This window comes from Pan paniscus, chromosome 9 (genome assembly GCF_029289425.2).
Source record: "Pan paniscus chromosome 9, NHGRI_mPanPan1-v2.0_pri, whole genome shotgun sequence".
NCBI lineage: Eukaryota > Metazoa > Chordata > Mammalia > Primates > Hominidae > Pan > Pan paniscus.
Window position 1 is genome coordinate 13,287,539 of NC_073258.2, and position 23,316 is coordinate 13,310,854.

The window sequence follows — 23,316 nt, forward strand, 5'->3', positions numbered from 1 at the left end:
GGCATTATTCTTGCTCTCACATACACAGGACACTTATCTCTTCCTTAAGAGTGAGGAAGCATCTTTTTTTAAAGCCCCCATACTATTGCCCTTGCTTTTCTCTGGTTTGTATTGAGTCACATAGTATTCCTGGACCAATTCTGTGGTCAGAGTAATACCATACCTTCAGTAGGCTTTTATCCAGGTTTCTCAACAATTTTTCTAAGGGCAATTGCATTACACTCATCAGTGTCTTTCAAACAGTGGTCCATAACCTGAGAATGAATTAGGAAATTAACTCTTGGGTTATAACCATTACTTAAAAAATTAGACTATTAAATTTGAAACTGCATAACATATATGACGAGTTAATACTGTTTTATGAAACTTTGGTGTATACACACAAACACACCTGGATCACCATATAAAATCTACTTGTGGATTGGAGTCAAAAAAAGCTTGAAAGCTACCATCTTGGACAAAACAGGTTGACTCCTAAAGCTGGAGTAGGGTCAGCTTCGGATTATGCAGGGAAAGAATGGATATCTGAAGTAAAATCAGGGTATGATTTAGAAGAGGAAAATACATGCTGAGGAGATAGCTAACAATTTCCGCTACAGCCTGCTTGATACTTTAGTTACTGGATTCCAATACAGTCATAACCAAACATTTTCATTTCCCCTCCAATGTCTTCTAAATTTCAAAGTATTTATCCATTCCAAAAAAGCACTTCATTCTTTCCATCCAACAAGTATCCATGATGGGGCAACTCATAAATTTTATCATTTGGTTGGTGGAAAGTGTACATCTTATCACCCTAATCTTTACTTATGTTTAAATTTTGATCTTATGTGATAGGAACTTTAGAACTCAGCCCATTTATTTATTTATTTTTTTGAGACAGGGTCTCATTCAGTCACCCAGGCTGGAGTGCAGTGATGCAATCACAGCTCACTGCATTCTCTATCTCTTGGGCTCAAGTGACTCTCCCACCTCACCTCCTGAGTTGCTAGAACCACAGGCATGCACCACCACTCCTGGCTAATTTTTTTATTTTTGTAGAGACAAGGTCTCGCCATGTTGCCCAGGCTGGTCTTGAACTCCTGGGCTCAAGCAATCTTCCTACCTCAGCCACCTGAATAGCTAGGAATACAGGTGCAAGCCACCATGCTCAGCTAATTATCAAGTTTTTTTAGAGATGGGGTCTTGCTATGTTGCCCAGGCTGGTCTTGAATTTCTGGCCTCAAGGAATCCTCCCACCTCAGCCTCCTGAATAGCTAGGACTACAGGTGCAAGCCACCATGCTCAACTAATTATCATTTTTTTTGTAGAGACGGGATCTTGCTATGTTGCCCAGGCTGGTCTTGAATTATTTTTGGCCTCAAAGAATCCTCCTTTGGCCTCTCAAAGTGTTGGGATTACAGGTGTGAACAACCACGCCAAGCCCAGAGCTCATTCTAGTTCAACATCTTTCACTTAAGAAACTAAGGCCTAGAGAGGGGAGTGAACTTACCTAAGGCAGTTAATTAGTAGCAGAACACGTCTCTTGACACCCACTTAAGAATTCTTTCCATTGTACTAATTAACAGTATACTTGCCTTTCCGGCGGTGATTGTACTAATTAACAGTATACTTGCCTTTCCGGCGGTGACGACCTACGCACCCGAGAACATGCCTCTCGCAAAGGATCTCCTTCATCCCTCTCCAGAAGAGGAGAAGAGGAAACACAAGAAGAAACGCCTGGTGGAGAGCCCCAATTCCTACTTCATGGATGTGAAATGCCCAGGATGCTATAAAATCACCACGGTCTTTAGCCATGCACAAACGGTAGTTTTGTGTGTTGGCTGCTCCACTGTCCTCTGCCAGCCTACAGGAGGAAAAGCAAGGCTTACAGAAGGATGTTCCTTCAGGAGGAAGCAGCACTAAAAGCACTCTGAGTCAAGATGAGTGGGAAACCATCTCAATAAACACATTTTGGATAAAAAAAAAAAAAACAAAAAAAAAAACAAAAAAAAACAAAAAAAAAAACAGTATACTTATGCCAACTTTTAAAAATAAAGGTAAACAAACATGTAAGTTCCAGAGGCAGCCAGGTTTACATAGCTAACAAATTCTTTCAAGAATTGTAGGTGACTTATATTTGGGGCAGCAAAGCTGCATTTTTAAGGCAACAGGGGAATTTATTAAAGAAATGCTGCTGGCTGGTGGCTCATGCCTGTAATCCCAACACTTTGAAAGGCTGAGGCAGGAGAATGGCTTGAGGCTAGGAGTTCCAGGCCAGTCCAGGTAACATACCAAGACCCAGTCTCTGCAAAAATAATAATAAAAAAGCTAGGCATGGTGGTCCATACCTGCAGTCCTAGCTGCTCAGGAGGTTGAGGTGGGAGGACACCTTGAGCCCAGGAGTGAGGTTACAGTGAGCTATGATTGTGCCACTGCACTGCAGCTGGGATAAGAGATCCTGTCTCTAAAAAAAGAAATATTGCTTTTGAAGTGTTTGAAGGGCAAAGACTAGTTACTGCCTTATCTGTTTAAGTGAGGTTAAGGCAACCAGCATGCATCACCACACACAGCTAATTCTTGTATTTTTTTGTAGAGATAGGACTTCGCCATGTTGCCCAGGCTGGTCTCGAACCCATGAGCTCAAGTGATCTGCCCATGTTGGCTTCCCAAAATGCTGAGATTAGAGGCGTGAGCCACTGCACTGGGCCAAAGTTAATTTTCGTAATGTTACATATAGTAGGAATTGTGTTTTACCTTAATACTTCACTTTTTAAGCTAGGAAACTCAATTCGCTGTTTACTTTTTATATTATTAGAAATTTACCAAGATTTATGAATGACACATCATACCCACAAAGAGCTTATGGTGTATTTTTGTATGTGGGGTGGTAGGGCAAGTCTAACTTATGAAATAATCATAATTAAGAAATCAAGGCAATTTCAATTATTGTAAATATAGGGATTAAAAGTGGGAAAGTCCTTTTGCGTTGGACACAAGAGGGGCATTTTACTGTTTTATGCATCAGTTGGAAGAGCAGCTATCATTTGAGGGTGCCATGAGAATGTAATTTAGTCCCCAAACAGCTCTTCCGTTTATCACATGGAATGCCATTCATTTCTTCCTCTAAGAGTTGTTCTCTCTTTTACGTGAAAGGGTTTGTCAGAGGTTTCCCTCCAGCTCCAGAGAGGGCTTCATTATTACAGTCTCAGGGACATTACAGTGGCAGAAGGGTAACCAAAGGGCTTTGGAAGTATGGAAGAAAGGGAGGCTGGCAGTGCTTGTTACTTGGTTTCCTTTGGTTTTATTTAGAGAAAAAAAAGCCAATTCTGAAGGGTAGGTAGGGTTTAAATACAAAGGAAAAGAATCTTCTCTTTGGGATTCAGTCACGGTAACTACATTTAGGTTAGGGTAATCTAGAACTAGTTGCTATCTGGAACTCGACTTGTCTGTTGTCCACCAGACCCACCTTCAGGTACTAAAAGTCCATTCTCACTAGCTGTGCATGGTATCCATAATTTAGTCCTGATACGTTACAGATGAGGTGAACAGCTGGCATCAAGAACCAAAATGGGTAGGGTCAGCATTAAAAAGGTCTAGTAGCAGACAGCAGGGTCTCAGATAATGGACTTGGACTTAAGAGCAGGAATCTAGAGTCTCCAAGGAGGTTAGGGGAAAAGGACTGGAAAACAAGAATGGTTTTATATTTTAAGAGGCTGACATCTTGGACAAATAATCTAATGAAGGGCTCGAACTCAGCAATCCCAGGAGTCTAGTTACCAGGCTTGAGGTATATGCTGGACACAGATATTAAGGAACTGCACATCCTTCTCAAACTAGGGTATAATTCTGGGACTAGTAAATAAAAAGCATTGCATATATAAGAAATTATGATACATCTTCTAAGGAATTAGTAGTTGACAGCAATTTACTCTATATTTTACATGAAAATTAGTCATATTTTAAATTAGCCAATTTCGGTGAATTTAGAAGTAAACACAAGACTTCAAAGAAATGTCCAGATTCTAGTAGGCAGTTTCAGGCTGTACTTCCAAGTCACTGTTTGTCTTAGAAAAGTTCAGAAGGCAATGATGGGAAAAAGCTCTGTATTTGGGAAAGACTTACTTTAAACTAAATCCTGCTAATTACCTATGACCTAGGTCAAGTCCAAAAATGACTGAATCCCATAAGATTGTTGTAAAGATTATAGATAAATACAAAGCAACTATTAAAGTGCCTGACAGGCTGGGCGCAGTGGCTCACATCGGTAATCCCAGTGCTTTGGGAGGCCTAGGTGGGCGGATCACCTGAGGTCAGGAGTTCAAGATCAGCCTGGCCAACATGGTGAAACCCCGTCTCTACTAAAAATACAAAAATTAGGCCAGCTGTGGTGGCTCATGCCTGCAATCTTAGCACTTTGAGAGGCCGAGGCGGGTGGATCACCTGAGATCAAGAGTTCGGGACCAGCCTGGCCAACATGCAGAAAACCCGTCTCTACTAAAAATACAAAAATTAGCTGGGTGTGGTGGCACGTGCCTGTAATTCCAGCTACTCGGGAGGATGAGGCAGGAGAATCGCTGGGGGATGGGGGGCGGGCGGGGGGTGGGGACTGAAGTTGCAGTGAGGTGAGATCACGCCACTTTACTCCAGCACAAACAAAATTAGCTGGGGGTGGTGGTGCACACTTGTAATCCCAGCTACTTCAGAGGCTGAGGCATGAGAATTGGTTGAACTTGGGAGGCAGAGGTTGCAGTGAGCCAAGATCGCGTCACTGTAATCCAGCCTGGGTGACAGAGCAAGACTCTGTCTCAAAAAATAAATAAATAAATAAAATAAAGTTCCTCACAGATAAATAAGTGCTTAATAAGGCAACAAGGAGGAAAAACCTGGGCTAGAAGTATGTAATCTTGTTGCCTTGGATCAGGAAATGTCCCATGGTCTAGTAAACTGTTGAGTCTCCAGAGAATAAAAATCCAGATTAGAAGTGTGAAGTGTAGATTCAACTTTAACTGGAACATAGTTGGATATGGCAGAGAACTAATATATGCTGTACACCTACTCCTGATCATCAACTGTTAGGGGCTTTATATTTATACATTCACATTTAATCTTGATAACAACCCTTCAAAGGAGGCGTAATTGTAATTTTATAGATGAAACAACTGAGGTTCAAGTTCAGATTACCGTACATTACAAAGTAAAGTAGGTACTTGAACCTAGTCATTTTACCACATTCTGCCTTAATGGTGGGGGGTGGTACCTTTACTCCCTAAAATGGAAGTTTCAATAAATGAGATTAAATAATGGTTATCTACAGTAGTTCTTGACTACAGGAGTAACAAATATTTAACACTGAGTTGGTGAACTGTGTTGCATGATGTGATGTAGGAAAAGTAGCCCAGAGACAGGAAATTCAGTCAGGAAATTTTTACAGTATTATAAGAACAAACTGATTTCTGGTCTAAGCATCTCTGACTACAGTAAAGTCTCATTAATTTATACTGCATGTGGAATTTACAACAATCTATATAGGAACTGAGAAAAAAACAAAGTATCTGAAAATACTCTTCACACTTCATCCCCTCTCCCTCAATAGTTCAGCCTGAATCATAAAACTATGACATTCCTCGATGACCTCTGCATAATGGCCACACTGAACTCTAGTTAATAGAGTAAGTGAGTCAAAAAACCCAAAGGGTAGCAGTGTGTACACCTGCTACCATACCAATCAATGAATGTAGGAAATCCCCCATTCCATTTTTTGTTGGTTCACTTTCACCAACATTTTTTTCCTTTACTGAGCATCTAATTTAGTAAAGCCTTTTTCCAGATTATGGAGACACAGATTTGGATAAGACTCGATAAGACTCTCTAAGAGCTTAGTCTGAAAACATTGGGAACCATGAGACCATCAAGGAGTTCACAGTTGAGACAGACACAAACATTAAATTCAAGTGTGAAACAGCATCAAAATAGGAAGATACAGAGAATGAAAGTACCTACAAGTCAAAGTGTTGAAGCAAATAGGAGCCTACCAGAAAGTAAGATGGGGACAGAATCGCTTTTTGAGACCTGAAACAATAAAACAGTGTGATATGTTTAGGGAATGGCAAGAAGTTCCATGGGATTGGAGAGCTGCAGAGTAGACACGGAAAGATTGGTAGGGATTAGATCCTGAAGAGATATGTTAAGGGACTGGGACTTTATCTTGGGGATCATTATTTCCCAGTTATGATCATGGAACTCTTTAAAATTACAATGTAAAGAAATACCAATAATAACACAATATGTTTAAAACGTTTGATTCTTTAGCCTTCTTAAAATCTAAATAGTATAAAAAAAGGAATCATTTTATTTAAATCCCCCAAATACCAGAGATGAAGTAAATCATCTTTTATTTTCATCTTACATTTGGTTATCATGAGACATGCAAACTCCTCCAATTTTAATGAGAACAGTGTTTTTGTGTCTTTTTATCACATATCCGCTTAATATTAGGTGTAATATTGCTAAGTCGGATTCGCATATGAGGTGCAGCATCAAGTCTTTTCCTATATTTTGTTTTTGTTGCAGCGTAATATGAAAACCCCGTTTCACACAGGTGCATTGTAGCAAAAGGAAGAAGTACACGCACTGCACGCCTTGCAATGCTTGGGTATTCCTGAATTAGGCTACTCCAAAAATCATTTAGTGAAAGTTCACTAAAATTTTGCTTCACTTGAGAATCAGATGTTAAATCAATTAGGCTCTCATAGTCCCGTGCTACTAATGAAGCTGGTTTAACAGTAACTGTAAATGGATTTCTAACCCAAGCATTATTGTCATTTGTTACAGGAAAGTATTTTAACAGAGTAGCGCGCAAACCCCTTAGGTGCTGCACAATGGCACTGCAAATATCTTTATCAACTGTAGAATTAATTTCAGTCAAAAAATCACTGAGTGTAGGAAAACAATCAAAGTTTTCTTCTTCTACAGATGAGGCCCAAAATTCCAATTTTCTTAACAATGACGACATTTTATCAAATACTGTAAAAACGGTCACATTTCTTCCTTGCATTGACAAATTAACTTCATTTAATTTAGTAAAAATATCTGCAAGATATGCAAGTCTTAGCAGCCAAGATGAATTTGTTAAACAATCAGATAGTCGAAAAGCAGAATCCATGAAAACCAAAAGTTCACGACGAAGTTCAAAAAGTCTTACAAGAACTTTACCTCGAGAAAGCCACCTCACCTCTGTATTTAGAAGAAGTGCTGTGTGCTGAGCACCCATTTCCTCACATAAAATTTTTAATAGTCTGGATTGATGTGGTCGAGCTTTAATATAATTGATGATTTGTACTGCCTGGTCTAGCACATTTTTTAGAGATGTAGGCATTATTTTAACTGCCAGTGCATGTCTGTATAATAGGCAGTGACTACTGGTGCTTTCGGGAGCCACATATTTTATTAAGGTGACAGCTTCGGCAATTTTCCCATCCACTGCCCTAGAAGCATCACTACAAACATCAACACATTTTTCCCATTCAATTTCATGTTTCTGCATAAAACTGTTGATACAGTTGAATATTTCTTCACCGGTAGCATTACTTTGCAAAGATTCACACAGGAGTAGGTCTTCCTCAATAGACTTATTAAACCTATAACGAACAAACACAAGCAGCACAGCAAGTCCTGAAACATCAGCTGATTCATCTAGTTGCAGTGAAAACCCATCACAAATTTTCAGTCTACAAACAAGCTCTTCTTCAATGTCAGCAGCTAGATCCTTAATTCGACGTGCAACAGTACTGTTTGATAGCTGTACTGCATCTATTTTTTTACTATATTGTTCATCAAACATCCGCATCACTACATCTTTTGCACAAGGTTTGATAAGCAATTCTCCAATAGTATGAGCCTCTCCACTCAGCGCTATATGGTAACTTACATTGTACGATGCTTCTGTAGCACTTTCATTATCTGTATTCACAATTTTAGGTGTTGGGGGTTTATTATTTTCAGGTGAATCGAGATGTTGCTTGAAAAAGCTTATGTCTTTGTCTTTATATGCAGCATGTTTAGTTTCCAAATGTCTTCGAAGCTTACTAGGGGCTAAAGAGCTATTTGATAAAATTTTCTTACATAATACACACTGAGCATGAGGTGCATCTCTATTTCCGAAGTAAGTAAATCCAAAAGACAAATAACTTTCATCATATTTTCTTCTTTTCGGTTTTTTACTAAATGTTATTTTGTTGGAATTGGATATAAATTTGACCCTGGAAAGCTCACCTTCTGATTTTTTAGAAACTGAAGGTTGCAAATGCTTATCTTCACTTTGTAATATTCCAACCTTCTGATCATTTGATTCAGACACAATCTGATAACAGAAAGATTCCACTTCTTGTTTAAGACTTCCTTGTTTCAGCAACAGATCCATGGGCAATGAGTTTGTGGTACAAAACATGGTTAATTTAGAATAGACATTGAGTATCACAAATGTGTTGAAATTATAAGACAGGATACAAAGAAGAGGAGCAATCATCAAAGAGATGATATACAGCAACACATCAGTTAATTTGTAAATGCTGCCTATTCATCAATGCGCAGATGGAACATCATACGTTCATGTATCAGGTGATCTCTCATGCGACTTCCTGGTGCTCTCAGGTATGGTACACCTTTTCTTAAAGGTAGATTATCACATAAAAATAAAAGCTATAGAAATGAGTTTAGCAGTCTTAATCTCATATTTAAATAAACATATTAAAATCAACCATAAAGAAAAACTAATATTAGCATCAATCATTTTCTCAAAACATTTATTAACTTAGAGAATATTAATATTCTATAAAACATAATTTGGGAATCACTGAGCCAATAAATTATTAAGAGTTGTTATACATATTTTTAAGAAAGGGACCCTGAAGAATATGTCCCATGGCAGGGGTTGGCAGGCTTTTTTTGGTCAAGGGCCATATAGTCTCTGTTACAACTACTCTCAACTCTGTAGTTGTAACATGACAGCAGCCATAGACAATACATGAAAGAATGGACACAGGTGTGTTCCAATAAAACTTTACGTACAAAATCAGACAGCATGGGCCATAATTTATCAGCCCTGTCTCATGGTATGTAGTATTGTGAAATCTCTTTTAGCTTTTGATGCCTACTGCCATTAGATGTATTAGTTGTTGATACTATTCTATATCTGAAGTCCCTTCAGGGCTAGCAACAATTCTGAAGAAGTGAATTAAACACACACACAGTTCCAAGTTTTGCGAGATACATAATTCTACTGTATCCTAAATGTTATGCGTTAACAATGAAGAATAAATTGTATATCAAAAGTTAGGTACTGTTTCTCTGGACTTAAATTATATAAATGTTTATATTATCCAAATTAAGATTCAATGAAAGTAATGTATATTTTTACAGATAACTCTGCATTCTATTTATACGACAGGTGACGACTTAACCAGGACCTAAAAAAAAAATATAAACTCTCATTTAAGAGGTTTATTTCTCATATAATAAAACAAATCAAAATGAAAAGGATAATGCAATCTAAGGATTGCTAAAGAATACTATTAACTCTATAAATCAAGGCATACAAATTATGTCTGTCCAAATATAGCTACTTTTGATTTAAACTTTATAACCTGGCTATAGAGTAAGTTTTGTATTCTCATGTTAGATCTTGAGTCAAAATGGTTCTCCTATTAAGGGGTAGAGGATAAGATACCTGAAATAAGGTGTTCTCCTTTCTGTAATCCCTCTCTTCACCTTGGCAGCTTGAAATGCACTCTTCAAAAGAATAAAATTAAGGGATGGGGTGGGAAGGGGAGTAACCAAAAGCCTAGAATGAGAAAAATTAAAATTAGATACAGTAACAAGCAGAACTAACTATAAACCCGTAAGATGGGTTTATTCTTTCTGGATCTAAGCAGTGAAAATGATTCTTTACTGCAATGCAGATCTTGGACTGAAAGAGAAGACGCCTAGCATAGTAAAAATTCTAACATTTTCATCCTGTTCAATATCTTGGCAATTTAGATGCTTTGAGATGTTCCCCCACCTACTGACTTCATAGAAACATGTTAAAACAACACCACCACCACACTTTCTAGAACTTGAAACTAAGCCTAATTTTTAAAAGTACAACCTCATCAATGTCTCTAAAACTAGGTCTTGAATCTAAAATGGAATTATACATAGAACTATTACATGAAGCAGTTCTTTCACTACAATCATTTTTAGCCCCCCAGTGACCAATCTCCTCAGGTAAACAATGTCTAATGACTGATGATTGTTTGCTGTATGCCAATTACTGCTAAATCCCTCATATAGATTATCTCATCTATGAAGACACAAGGATTATTAATAACCCCACTTTAGAGATAAACAGACACAGGTTAACACATCTCGCTAACACCTCTTGTAAGTGAAAAACCAAGTTCAGAGCCCAAAAAGTTTGACTGCATAGCCCATGTGTCTAGCCATTACTTGCGTGTTCCTGAATACTTTTAATTCCCCAACTACTAAAAAAATCTCGTTACTAGTAGTTGGGTTATGCAGCGAAACGGATGAACAATGGGTTACAACTGCCAGAAAGTCGAGGGTCTCATACTAGCAACAGCATAAAGCCCTACTTCTTATTGGGAGCAAAAAAGCAGATTCTCCTTCCACAGTCTCCTTTTGGATTTTGCAACGGAGAACTTTGTGGAGCTGCTGGTTCACGTAAAAGATTAGGATCCCTCTCGTTGCCAGAGGACACAGAAGAGTAGGAAGCTTTTGTTTTCAGAAAGGAGGTCCTCAACCCCACCTCTTCAAAGGTGTTTCCCCGAATTTCTCGAGGACAAAGAATCTGGACTCCTTTGAGAGTGAAGTTTCCTTTCCACTCCCTGAAGAGCGGGGAAAACTTCCGTCTTTAGTCTCCTTCCGGTTAAACTGACAAGTATCACAATCCTTTCTCCCCTATCTTCGGGCGGTTCCGGCTGGGAACAATACCCTCAGGGTCAGGAGGACAGGATCTGAGTGCAGGCCAGCCAAAAAGGTGGGAACAGATGCTCCTTCCAACACCTAAATGCTTTTTTAAACGGTCACCTGGATGTGCAGCCAGGGCCAACTATCCCTCAGCTCCTCCCTGTCACAGGTGCGCGCTGCCCACAGATTGCCACGACTGGGGGGCTCCCTACCAGTCGCAGCCCACCCTCGCCTCAGGACTTCTCTCGCGTCCCCGGGCGGCCGCCTGCGCTAACGACCACATGAAAACGTCTCAGCACCCAACACCATCTCTCTATTTCATCTCCATCAGCGATGGAGAGAACGGATTTCGCCGCGGCTGGGCTGCACAGCAGCGCCGCGGTCCCCAGCAGAGCCCGCGACCGCCATCTTAGGCAGTTCCAGGAAGCGGCCATTTCAGAGCGCACCGCTTAGCCGCGGCGGCGGCTCCGCTCCTCACCTTCACCGAGGCCTGAACAGGGTCAACAGCCAGTCGTCGTGGACTGGAGGGGGAGGGGAGAGAGGGAGGGGAATGAAAAACAAAACAGAGAGGAAAGAAGGATTCGGGGACAGGGTGATGCTCTCAGCTCAGGGATATCGCCTAGGCCATCTCCATAGAGATCCGATTCGCGGCTGGCGCGGTCGCTGGTCTGAAGATAAATTTAGCACTCTAGAGCACCCGAACCCTAGAGTCTTCACGAGCGACTCTGCCGCCGCCCAATCAGCGCCAGATTTGCGTCCCGCCACCAATCCGCGCTGAGCAGCGGGGCGGGACCAAAGGAAAGGACCAAGCTCGGTTGAGGCGCGGCCCAGCCGCAGCCGCAGTCACAGCCTCAGCCGCAGCGGCCGTGTTACCTAGGTGATAGCGGAGCGGCTGGGTAGGAAGCAATTGTTCTCAAACTTCACTAGCCCCGTCGGCGCGGACGCTTGTCGAGAATGCAGATTCCTGGGTACTGCCAGATACGGTTGGTGATCTTGTAGGGCTGGAGTGGAAGCCATGAATCTGCATTTTCATCATTTCTGGCCCTCTGCCCGGACTGGGGTGATTGACGGGGATTCGTAGTGGCCCCAAGGGGGCACGCAGAACCTCGGCTGCTGTGCATTTATCACCTCTTTTGTTCCCGGAGGCCGCACCCCAGGTCCAGTTTACACAGCTGCCAACTCCTTTTTTTGGTTCCCACTGGAATCTGGGAAGAAAACTCGCCCTTTGCTTCTCCGCCCCACACCCGACGACGGAGTGTCTAGGGGTCTGGTCGGCCTTAGCTGTGCGGAGGGCTAGGCCTGACGAGCGGGCGCTGATGCGGCGCAGACCCCGCCAGACCTCTTGGTCGGCCCGGGGTAGGCTGGGGAGCCGCGGGAACAGGACTGGATAGGGAAAGCGGCACCGCAGCGTCCACGGGCAAGCTGAAAGTCCGCTTGATGTCTTTGCATCACAGTGGCGCCCTCCCCGCAGGAACGCCCGGCCGCCTGCACCGAACGTTTGCCTGCGGGGAACGGCCAGCCCGCCCTGAAATACTCTTTTTGTGGGCTGCAGCTTTCGGGTATTTTAAGCCATGGTTCTGTGCCCTTCCTTGTTTTCAAAAACACCACAGCCAAAGGCTGCGGGTTGTGTGCTTTCATTTTGTGTTAAGTTCTGTGGTGGAGACCTGGAGTCTGTTTTTCCAAATAGGCACCTTGAAATAGATACGCTTCTTAAGCGGGGAAAGTACGAGTAGGTCCTATTATTTGCAATGTTTTAGCCTTTCCAGACTCCGTACAAATGACTAAATGAAGATTGGATCGTATTTTCAGGCACTGCACCAATGATAGAAAATTCCCAACTTGGGGTCAAAAGCAAGGGCAGCTTTCGTTTTTCTTAAATATGCTTCTGATCAAATATCTAAAGTGTTGAAAGAAACCTAACCCTTAATAACACAATTTACAGGAGTGCATAATTTCCTAGGACTGACATTTAGTTCCAAATGTTTTAAAGTCAATTACAACATCATCTCACCCTATAGTAAGCTGTCCATATATTCTCATTATTATTTTTAAATTATTTATATTAAATCAGCTTCATTTGAACTTTAACCATAAATGCATAAATCGTTTTTGGGAAGGGGGTACAGTCGCGCTTGAAGAGCAAAGGATTTTGTAATTGCAGGAGTTGTCTCGCTTCAGAATAATATTGGAATAATATATTTTCGTGTTTCATATTTTAGAAAAACCTTTTACATATGTGCTCCCAAACCAATCTTTTTTTATTTTTTATTTTTTTTATTATTATACTTTAAGTTCTAGGGTGCACAACGTGCAGGTTTGTTACATATGTATACATGTGCCATGTTGGTGTGCTGCACTCGTTAACTCGTCATTTACATTAGGTATATCTCCTAGGGCTATCCCTCCCCCCTCCCCCCACCCCACGACAGGCCCTGGTGTGTGATGTTCCCCACCCTGTGTCCAGGTGTTCTCATTGTTCTATTCCCACCTATGAGTGAGAACATGCGGTGTTTGATTTTCCTGTCCTTGCGATAGGCTCCCAAACCAATCTTTACACATCTTGTTTACATCTTCATGAAGAGGGAAAACCCAAAATATTAAACTGTTAGGCAGAATAGTGTTTAAATAAGTACATCTAAAGTTTAGGAATTAGGTCCTGATATGATTTGACTCTGTGTCCCTACCCAAATCTTATATCGAATTTTAATCCCCACGTATGGAAGGATTAAAGTGATTGGATAGTTAAGTGAATTCTCACACGACCTGATGGTTTTATAAATGGTAGTTTTTCCTGTGGTCTCACATGCTCTCTCTCACCTGCCGCCATGTAAGACCTGCCCTGTAAGACGTACCTGCTTCCCCTTCCTCCATGATTGGAAAATTTTGTGAGGCCACCCAGGCATGTGCAGCTGAGTCAATTAAACCTCTTTCCTTTATAAATTACCCAGTCTCGGTATTTCTTTATAGCAGTGTGAGAATGGATTAATATAGGGCCCCAAATCTGAAGTGTCTCATAATTAAAGTTCATGAAACTTAACTTTTTTTGTAATCGTTGTGTCAAATTATTACAGAATGTTGATGGGACAGATAAGAAAAAATACAGACAATGTAGAACTCAGACCAGTAATACATAGCTAGCACTTATTGAATACATAATGTAGGCCGGGGAGCTATTGTATACGCTTTTTTTGTTTTTGTTTTTTGTTTTTTTGAGTCAGGGTCTCACTCTGTTGCCCAGGCTGGAGTGCAGTGGCACGATCTTAGCTCCGTGCAACCTCAACCTCCCAGGCTGAAATGATCTTTCCACCTCAGCCTCCTGAGTAGCTGGGACTACAGGTGCATGCCACCGTGTCTGGCTAATTTTTGTATTTTTTTATAACGATGGGGTTTTGCCATGTTACCTAGGCTGATCTCAAACTCCTGGCCTCAAACGAGTCACCCGCATTGGCCTCCCAAAGTGCTGGGATTACGGGTATGAGCCACCAGGCCTGGCCTATACACTTGTAAATGTATTAAGTCTTTTACTGTTCACAACAATTTTATCAGTTGATTAACCTTATTTTACAGATAAGGAAATTAAGCACAAAGAGGTAAATAACTTGCCCCAGTTCCAATAACTAATTAGTGGCAGAACCTGGATTAGGTGTGATGCTGGTTGTGGGAACTACAAACTGTGTTTATGTGCATACTTGATTTATATTAGGCAGAAAACTATTGTGAATAATATTACAGTAATGTATTAGGTAAGGAGGCTGAGCCTTACCATTAAAAAGGACTCTGATCAGCCACCAAGAAGTCCTTGGCCAGGCATGGTGGCCAATGCCTGTAATCCTAGCACTTTGGGAGGACAGGGCAGGAGGATTGCCTGAGCCCAGGAGTTCGACACCAGAGCAACATAGCAAGACCCCATCTCTATAAAAATAATAAATGCATAAATAATACATAAAATAATAATAACAAGAAAAAGTCCTCCATTGTTCTAATCTCTAAGACCAACTTTTCTCTCCAATTCTTCTGCCATCACTCTAGGCTTACTATCAGTTTCCTTAACCAATCTCTTAGCTACCAGACAATCTCTATCAAATTTATCCTGCACACAGAAAAGCACTTTATCTAAAATACAGACATTAAAGTCTTTTTTTTTTTTTTTTTGAGATGAGGTTTCACTATTGCTCAGGCTGGAGTGCAGTGGTGCCATCATGGCTCACTGCAGCCTCAACCTCCTGGGTTCAGGTGATCCTCCCACCTCAGCCTCCCGAATGGCTAGGACTACAGGCACACACCACCACCACACCAGGCTAATTTTTGTATTTTTTGTAGAGATGAGGTCTCGTCATGTTGCTCAGGGTAGTCTTGAACTCCTGGGCTCAAGTGATCCTCCTGCCTCAGCCTCCCAAAGTGTTAGGATTACAGGTATGAGCTACTGTACCCAGCCTAAAGTCATTTTTTTACTCAAAGTTATCCCATTGTTGGCATGATCAACTCTTTAACTGGGCATTTAAGGTTTTCATTAAACTGGTTTTGCTTTTCTTTTTTACTTTTTACAGAGACAGGGTCTTGCTATGCTGCCCAGGCTGCTCTCAAACTCATGGGCTCAGGCAATCTGTCCGCCTCTGCCTCCCAAAGTGCTGGGGTGGCAGGCATGAGCCAGCCACCACACTGACCCAAAACTGTTTTTGCTTTTAAAATTTGTTTTCAATGTTACACAGTGACAGTGCTAGGTGGGAAGTAAGGCAACTATGGACAGGAATGTCTGGAGCTCCCTCTCCTTAGCTAGTGATCTTGTGATGTGTAGTTTACTTGTTCTGGCTTAAAGGCCCAAGTTTGAGGTATTCTTTTTGTTGTTTTGTTTTAATTTTAATTTTTATCCAAGCAATGCAAGCATAGAGTTGAAAAATTCAAGTAGAACTAAAAATATTATAGACAATAACAAAAAAACATTTCTTGGCTCCTTCTTCAGATGCAATCCCTTGTAACATTTTATGCCATTCAGGAGTTCCAGACCAGCCTGGGAAACATAGCAAGACCCTGTCTCAAACAACAACAAAAACAAATCCAGTAACTCTTAGGTTTGTGAAAATTGTCAGAATCAAGATAGAGTCACTAGTGTGGGGGAAAAAAACAAACAAACAAAAAAACCCAGACAAATAGAACCCAGGAAGGCCATTAAGAGGATTCTCATGCACAGATGCCTGCTAACAAAAACTGTCACAAAACACTGCAAAACCACGACCTTGTACAAACGCTGTCAAAATCTTAGACAAAAAATAGTTCTTCAAGGACATCTCCCCAGCAACTCCCTGTGCAGTCTTGGGCTGCTGTCACCCTTGTTACTGATCTTTGTAGCCAAAGATAATTATCTCAAAATAATTATTATAATCCTCCACACTTTTTCCTTTAAAAACCTTTGTCTTCCCTTAACTCCCTGAATGTGCACATAGTTTACTATGGCACACATATTCCCACTGGAATGCTGTATTCCCAAATAAACATCGTTTTCTTCTAGAGAGCCTCCCTCTGTTATTTAGATTGAAAGATTAATACTACTGTTTTTAGTTTCCACTTCCCTGAAGCAGGAAAAAATTTATATTCCTCTACTTGTGTAAGAATTTGCCTATGCAAATGTTAATTGGCTCTATAGTTACTGATTATTCCAGTGATATTTCAGTGCCCCTTTCAGATAAATGATTTGGGCAACGCCCCAACTGCTCACCTTTTAATCCAGATCTGGTTGTGGTTAAAAAAAAGAGCAGGAATATACAAAAATTAACTGGGCATGATGGGGTGCAAGCGTATAATCCCAGCTGCTCCGGAAGCTGAAGCAGGAGAATTGCTTGAACCCAGGAAGTGGAGGTTGCAATGAGCTGAGATCACACTATTGCACTCCAGCCTGGGTGACAGAGCGAGACTGTCTCAAAAAAAAAAAAAAAAAGGCCAGGCGCAGTGGTTCATGCCTGTAATCCCAGCACTATGGGAGGCCGAGGCAGGCAGATCACCTGAGGTCAGGAGTTTGACACCAGCCTGGCCAACATAGTGAAACCCCGTCTCTACTAAAAATACAAAAATTAGCTGGGTGTGGTGGTGCACGCCTGTAGTCCCAGCTACTCAGGAGGCTGAGGCAGGTGAATCACTTGAACCCAGGAGGCAGAGGTTGCAGTGAGCTGAGATTGAACCATTGCACTCCAGCCTGGGCAACAGAGCGAGACTCCGTCTCAAAAAAAAGAAAAAGTCAGGATTGGTGTGTACAGCAGGTACAGCAGAAGGTGAAGGAGGGCTGTTCACTCAGAAAAGAACTGTGGCAGATATTGCAACATCTCTAGTGTAATTCTCTTTGATTTATAAAAGGCTAATTACTTTGTTACTTTAAATCATGAAATCATGACACACCTCACAAATAAATGCCATATACTCCTTTTCTAAACCCTGCAGTTGAAACTTGGTCTAGAAAATAAACTAATTATTGGGCCCCAAATTGAGAGGCTTGAATATTACAAATCAGACACTTTCTCATATTTTCGGGGAGAAGGACAGGTTTACTTGTATTGAGAACCCAAGTTTCAAATAATAATAATTTAATTAAAATAATTTTTTTGAGATGGGGTCTCACTCTGTCGCCCAGGCTGAAGTGCAGTGGCACAATCTTGGCTCACTGCCACCTCCGCCTCCTGGGCTCTAGTGATTCTCCCACCTCAGCCTCCCTGGTAGCTGGGACTACAGGTGCCCACCCCCACTCCCAGCTTTTTTTTGTATTTTTGGTAAAGATGGGGTTTCACCGTGTTGCCCAGGCTGGGCTCAAACTCCTGAGCTCAAGTGATCTGCTCACCTTGGCCTCCCAAAGTGCTGGGATTACAGGTGTGAGCCACTGCACCTGGTCCATTAATAATCATTTGTCTGGAACATACAGAGTACCTTCACAATCTCTCTCTCATTTGAAACTTGAGACAACTTATTTAATTAAGCAGGGAGGTATTCTTATCCCTATTTACAAGGAATGAGGAATCTAAGTTGATGGGTTTATGCAAAACTATATGCAACATACAGTTTTTGGAATAGGCAGTGCTTGGATCAGTTTTCCTGATTCAGATCAGTGTCTTTTATACTTCCTTTTCTTAAGAAAGTTTTCAGGATTGGGATAATGCAGTTACAAAGTACTTCTGCTAAGTTATTGATCTTGGGCTAAATAATATAGTCAGAACTGTCATTTGGAAAAACAGTATGTTCTTCCAGAGTTGCCCTCTTACAGAAGGTGAAAATTAATCTTACTCCCTTAACTTTCTCGGGAAGGTTGATGTTAAACTTTTAAAAGCCATCCCTTTAAAAAGAATGCTAGATATAGACAATTTTTAAAGCCAAAGTGAAGGTTTACAGGTCATTTAGACACTCAATTACTTGGGGAGAAACTGAAATGCCAGCGGATGGGGTTATTTATAGCACTGTGCTGAGAGCCAGTATATATATTTATTTGTACGAGAGTGGAATCCTGGCTCTGGATCATTTCCTGACTTGTTTGAGACTCTAAGCAAGTCATTTATTATGTCTGTATTTTGGAATTATAGCCTTGCCTCAAAGGTGTGCTCTGTGATTAAATGAACTTCTATTTGTAAATCTTGTTTAAATTTCTCTGATGAAAGGCATATCAGTGTTGATAGCTGTGGAGGATAAGAACGCTGACAATAATAATGAGTACGATAATATCAGTGCCTTGAATTTATGCAGTATCATTACTTCGGGGCTTTGCGTGCCTCCTATGTAGCATGTAGTCTATAACAAAAAACTGTAATTACAAACATTTCACAAGAAATCATTCTTATTGTGATTTTTTTTTACTTGCAGAATTGAGCATACCACAAAAAAGTTCTCATTTTGTGTCCTCCCATCCCATTCTCCTCACTAACCAAAGGTAACCACAGTTAATTGTTTTTTATATATCCAGATGTATATGTATATATATTAGTGTATATGACTGATATATTTTATAAATTATTCCACAATTTATAAAATATTTATAATATTTTGGCCTTATCAATATGCCTTGAAGAAATTTTCATGTCAGCATGTAAATCTTTCTTTTTAATAGGTGCATAGTTTCCCAGTTGATTTATTTAATCATTCCCTTATGAAAAGATTCTTGAGTTGTTTCTAATTTTTCAACATTAGAAACAATGCTACAATGAATGTCCTGTATATACATCTTTGCACATCTGTGTGTGTACTTCTGTAGGTTAGATTTCTAACATGGCTTAAACTTTCAGGCTGAAAGGATATGTATTAAATTGTACCCCAGAAAGCCTTACCAATGTACACTTCCATAAATAGCACACAACAGTATCTTTCTCCTGTGGTCAACGTTGCTTTGTATAGTATCAGTCTTTCTAAATTTTGCCATGAAGATTAAAAACTCATTTTAATTTTCTTAACTACTAATGAGGTTGAGCATCTTTTTGTAAGTTTATCAACCATTTACATTTATTCTTCTGTGAACTGCCTGTTCAGAGGCTTTCCCATTTTCCCTGTGGGGTGAGTTTCTGTTTCTGTTTCTCTTTCATTCTTTCTTTCTCTCCCTTTTCTCTCTTTCTTTCTTTCCTTCTTTTTTCTTTCTTTCCTTCTCTCTCTTTCTCTTTCCTTTCCTTTCCTTTCCTTTTCCCTTCCCTTCCCTTCCCTTCCCTTCCCTTCCTTTCCTTTTCCCTTCCCTTCCCTTCCCTTCCCCTCCCCTCCCCTCCCCTCCCCTCCCCTCCCCTCCCCTCCCCTCCCCTCCCCTCCCCTCTTGACAGGATCTCACTCTGTCACCCAGGCTGGAGTGCAGTGGTGCAGTCATGACTGACTACAACCTCAATCTCCTGGGCTCCAGTGATCCTCTTGCCTCAGCCTCCCAAGTAGCTGGGATTACAGGCGCATGCCACCATGTCTGGCTGATTTTTATTTATTTATTACTTCCATTTTTCTGTAGAAACGAGGTCTAAGTTGCCCAGGCTGGTCTGTGTCTTATTGATTGTAAAATCTCTTAAAATATTTGATTATGAATACTGGGTTAGGTATGTTTCCCACCTTGCTGTTACATTGTTATCTTTTTTCTTGCTGAAGAAAAAGTTTTTAATATTTATGAAATCAAGTCTGGTGTGGTGGTGCACACCCATAGTCTCAGCTGCTTGGGAGGCTGAGGGGGGAGGGTTGCTTGAGCCCAGGAAGTTGAGACTGCTGTGAGCCATGATGGCACCACTGCACTCCAGCTTGGGTGACAGAGCAAGACCCTGTCTCAAAAAAAATAAATAAAATTATGAAATCAGTCTTTTCATTTGTCAGGCTTTTAAATAATTTTTAAAAAGTCAGGCTTTTAAAGAATTAACGTTAGTTAATTCTCAGAAGTTACAATGTTAGTTTTATTCAGAGTCTTCCTGAGCATTGCAACCCGGGAGAGTCTTTCAGAGAGTCTCTGTTAGACTGCTTCAAAGCAGCGTTTCAGCCCTCGCTTCTATACAGGCGGTGGAGGTTCTGCATGTGCTCGGAAGTTATCTAAAGGTGCTCAGAGGTTACATTAGAGCAAAATCTCATCAAAGTCCAGGAGCGAGAGTACGTCTGGTTATAGATTACAGAGGTATATTCATTAATCCTGTCAGATGTTATCTTATGGATAGGAAAAGGCAATGGCTCATTGAACTTATCTTTTCCAAAAATGCAGTGATTCAGACATGGGAAACTGTGCTCTATCCTGCTTATGGTCTTCAAGCATTTTTCCAGAGAGCTGAGCTCAGTCACTGAGTCAGGGGTTTGGGAGGTTTATGCTGACAAGCAGAATGAGCAAACGTGGTTCTTCACAGCAAGGGCAGACGGTGTGGCTAGCCAGAGGCAGATGTTTGCTACTTTGCCTCACACATTTATGACTTTTGGGATTTGTGTCTTCTTAAGAAGGACACTCTTCTACTACCCCTACCCTAAGATTATAAAATAGTGTCCTTATATTTCTGCTATTTTTAAAAGCATCAAGTACTCTTTAATCCTTGTGAGGTGCATTCTGAATAGCTGTGAGAAAGGAACCTATTTTATTATTTTACCAAATGTTTAGCCAGTTGCTTCAAATATGCTAATTAGTTCATTTTAATCCCAGTAATTTGAAATGCCATCTTTCAAAAATATCAAACATTCGTAATTCTTGATTCTATTTCTAGACAGAGCCATTTGCCTAATTCAGTATTAATATTGCATTATTTAATTTTTACTATTTTCTGCAACTGCATAATCTATCTTGATATCTGATATACAATGTTTTCCCTCATTCTTTTTTCCCCCCAGAATTGCAGGGCAAAATCTTGTGCATTTTTTCTTCAGTAGTAACATTAGAATGAGCTTTTTAGACTCTATAAATAATAACACTGGGATTTTGGTTAGGAATTATAGATTAAATGTAGGAGAGTTGGCATTTTTATAGTAGTGAGTCTTTTCAGTCTGGATCATCGTGTGTTTTTCCATTTATTTAGGCCACCATTTAGGTCTGCTTTTGTCTTTTTTTTTTTTTTTTTAGGATTTTCAGTATATTTGTGTAATTTTCTTTATCTGAGTTTATTACAAAGTTAATTCTCTGTTATTTTATAGTTATGGTTTTTATCATGAATACAGTTGTAAAATTCTATTTTCTAATAGTTAATTATTGATGAGAGAAGTTATTTATTATTAATATTTTTTCTGTATCCTACCTGATAATTTAATTTTTCTTTTATTATGGAAGATTTCAAATATATACAAAGTAAACAGAATAGTTATGAACTGCCACGTACCCACCCCAAAGTTTCAACAATGATCAACATTCTGCCATTCTTGTTTTGACTCCCTTCCTACTTTCTACTCCCAAAATTGCTCTTACTTTTTACAGTTCTTTTTTACCTCTTAGATTAAAAAAATTTAAACAGTTTATTTTGAGATAACTGTGGATTCACATGCAGTTGGGAGAAATAATACAGAGAGACCTCATGTACCCTTTACTCACTTTTCCCCAGTAGTAAAGTCTTACACAACTCCAGTACAATATCACAACAAGGATGTTGACATTGATACAATCAAGATAAAGAGAATTTCCATCACCTCAAGAATCTCTGGTGTTGTCTCTGCCACTCCCACTTAACCCCTGGCAACCACTAATCTGTTCTCTATTTCTGTAGTTTTGCCATTTCAAGAATGTTATATAGGCCAGGTACAGTGGCTCATGCCTGTATTCCCAGTACATTGGGAGGCCGAGGCAGGCGGATTGCGTGAGCTCAGGAGTTTGAGACCAGCCTCGGCAACATGGTGAAACCCCCATCTCTACTAAAATATAAAAAATTAGCCAGCGCCTGTAGTCCCAGCTACTCAGGAGGCTGAGGGAGGAGAATTGCTTGAACCCTGGAGGCAGAGGTTGCAGTGAGCTGAGATCATGCCATTGCATTGCAACCTGGGCGACAGAGAGTGTTATATAAATGGAATCATACATTATTAGATAACTTTATGAGATTGAAGTTTTTTCACTTAGCATAATTCTTTGGAGATTCACCCAGATAGTATAACAATAGTTCATTCCTTTTTATTGCTGATCAGTATTCCATGGTATGGGTATACCACAATTTGTTTAACCCGTTACATGTTGAAGGACATCTTGGTTATTTCCAGTTTTTGGCTATTATGAATAAAGATGCTATAAACTTTTGGGTACAGGTTTTGTGTGAACATGAGTTTTCATTTTCCAGGATATATGCCTAAGAGTGCAATTATATGCATGGTATAATGGATGGTAATTGCATGTCTAACTTTTTAAAAAATTGAAAAGTTTGGCTGTACCATTTTCCAGTTTGGCTGTACCATTTTACATTTCCATTAGCTATGTATGAATGATCAGGTGTTTCGACATTCTTGCCAATATTTGGCATTGTTACGATTTATGTTTTAGCCATCCTAATAGGTGCATAGTGATATCTCACTGTAGTATTAATTTGCGTTTTTCCCATGGCTAATATGTTTGAACATCTCTTAATGTGTTATTTGCCATCTGTATATCTTAATTGATAAAATGTCTCTTCATGTCTTTTGTTTTTGTTTATTTTCTGATTGGATTTTTTTTTTTTTTTTACTGTTGTGTTTTAGGATTTTTTTTTGTTTTGGTGGGGGGACAGGATCGTGCTCTGCCACCCAGGCCGGTGTACAGTGGTGCAATAATAGCTTACTGGAACCTTAAACTCCTGGGATCAAATGATCCTGTGGCTTCAGCCTCCCAAGTAGCTAGGATGCCTGGCTAATTTTGTATTTTTTTAGAGACAGAGTCTCACTATGTTGCCCAGGCTGGTCTCGAGCTTCTGGTCTCAAGCAGTCCTCCCTTCTTGGCCTCCTAAAGTGCCGGGATTATAGGCG

The 23,316-nt window shown here is 40.3% G+C and overlaps 2 protein-coding genes and 1 long non-coding RNA gene across 6 annotated transcripts in view; 2 read left to right on the forward strand and 1 right to left on the reverse strand.

Moving 5' to 3' along the window:
- The first annotated feature begins 1,598 nt into the window (after positions 1–1,598).
- On the forward strand, positions 1,599–2,008 carry LOC106635239 (small ribosomal subunit protein eS27-like). The gene has a single exon (XM_014346690.4). The coding sequence runs from the start codon at positions 1,651–1,653 to the stop codon at positions 1,903–1,905; it is 255 nt and encodes an 84-aa protein (XP_014202176.1). The 5' UTR covers positions 1,599–1,650; the 3' UTR covers positions 1,906–2,008.
- A 4,349-nt stretch (positions 2,009–6,357) lies between these two features.
- On the reverse strand, positions 6,358–11,617 carry ZBED5 (zinc finger BED-type containing 5). 3 transcript variants are annotated; one of them, XM_003818163.6, is made up of 3 exons: positions 11,426–11,617; positions 9,707–9,820; positions 6,358–8,647 (listed from the first exon to the last, which is right to left on the reverse strand). In XM_003818163.6, exon 3 carries the CDS (start codon positions 8,504–8,506, stop codon positions 6,425–6,427), a length of 2,082 nt encoding a protein of 693 aa, XP_003818211.1. In that variant the 5' UTR covers positions 8,507–8,647; positions 9,707–9,820; positions 11,426–11,617; the 3' UTR covers positions 6,358–6,424. The 3 variants fall into 3 exon arrangements, with proteins under 3 accessions (XP_003818211.1, XP_008969671.1, XP_003818213.1); XM_008971423.5 differs by having other exon boundaries at positions 6,358–8,642; positions 11,426–11,563; XM_003818165.6 differs by having other exon boundaries at positions 6,358–8,679; positions 11,426–11,563.
- Positions 11,618–11,754: 137 nt separating this feature from the next.
- The window catches only part of LOC106635240 (uncharacterized), a 50,699-nt gene continuing 39,137 nt past the window's right edge, over positions 11,755–23,316 (forward strand). The window contains exons 1-2 of one of the 2 annotated variants that reach the window (XR_004664998.3): positions 11,755–11,930; positions 18,781–18,847. This is a non-coding gene — a long non-coding RNA (uncharacterized LOC106635240). The remainder of the gene's footprint in view (positions 11,931–18,780; positions 18,848–23,316) is intronic. The other variant, XR_001338600.4, reaches the window with a different exon arrangement.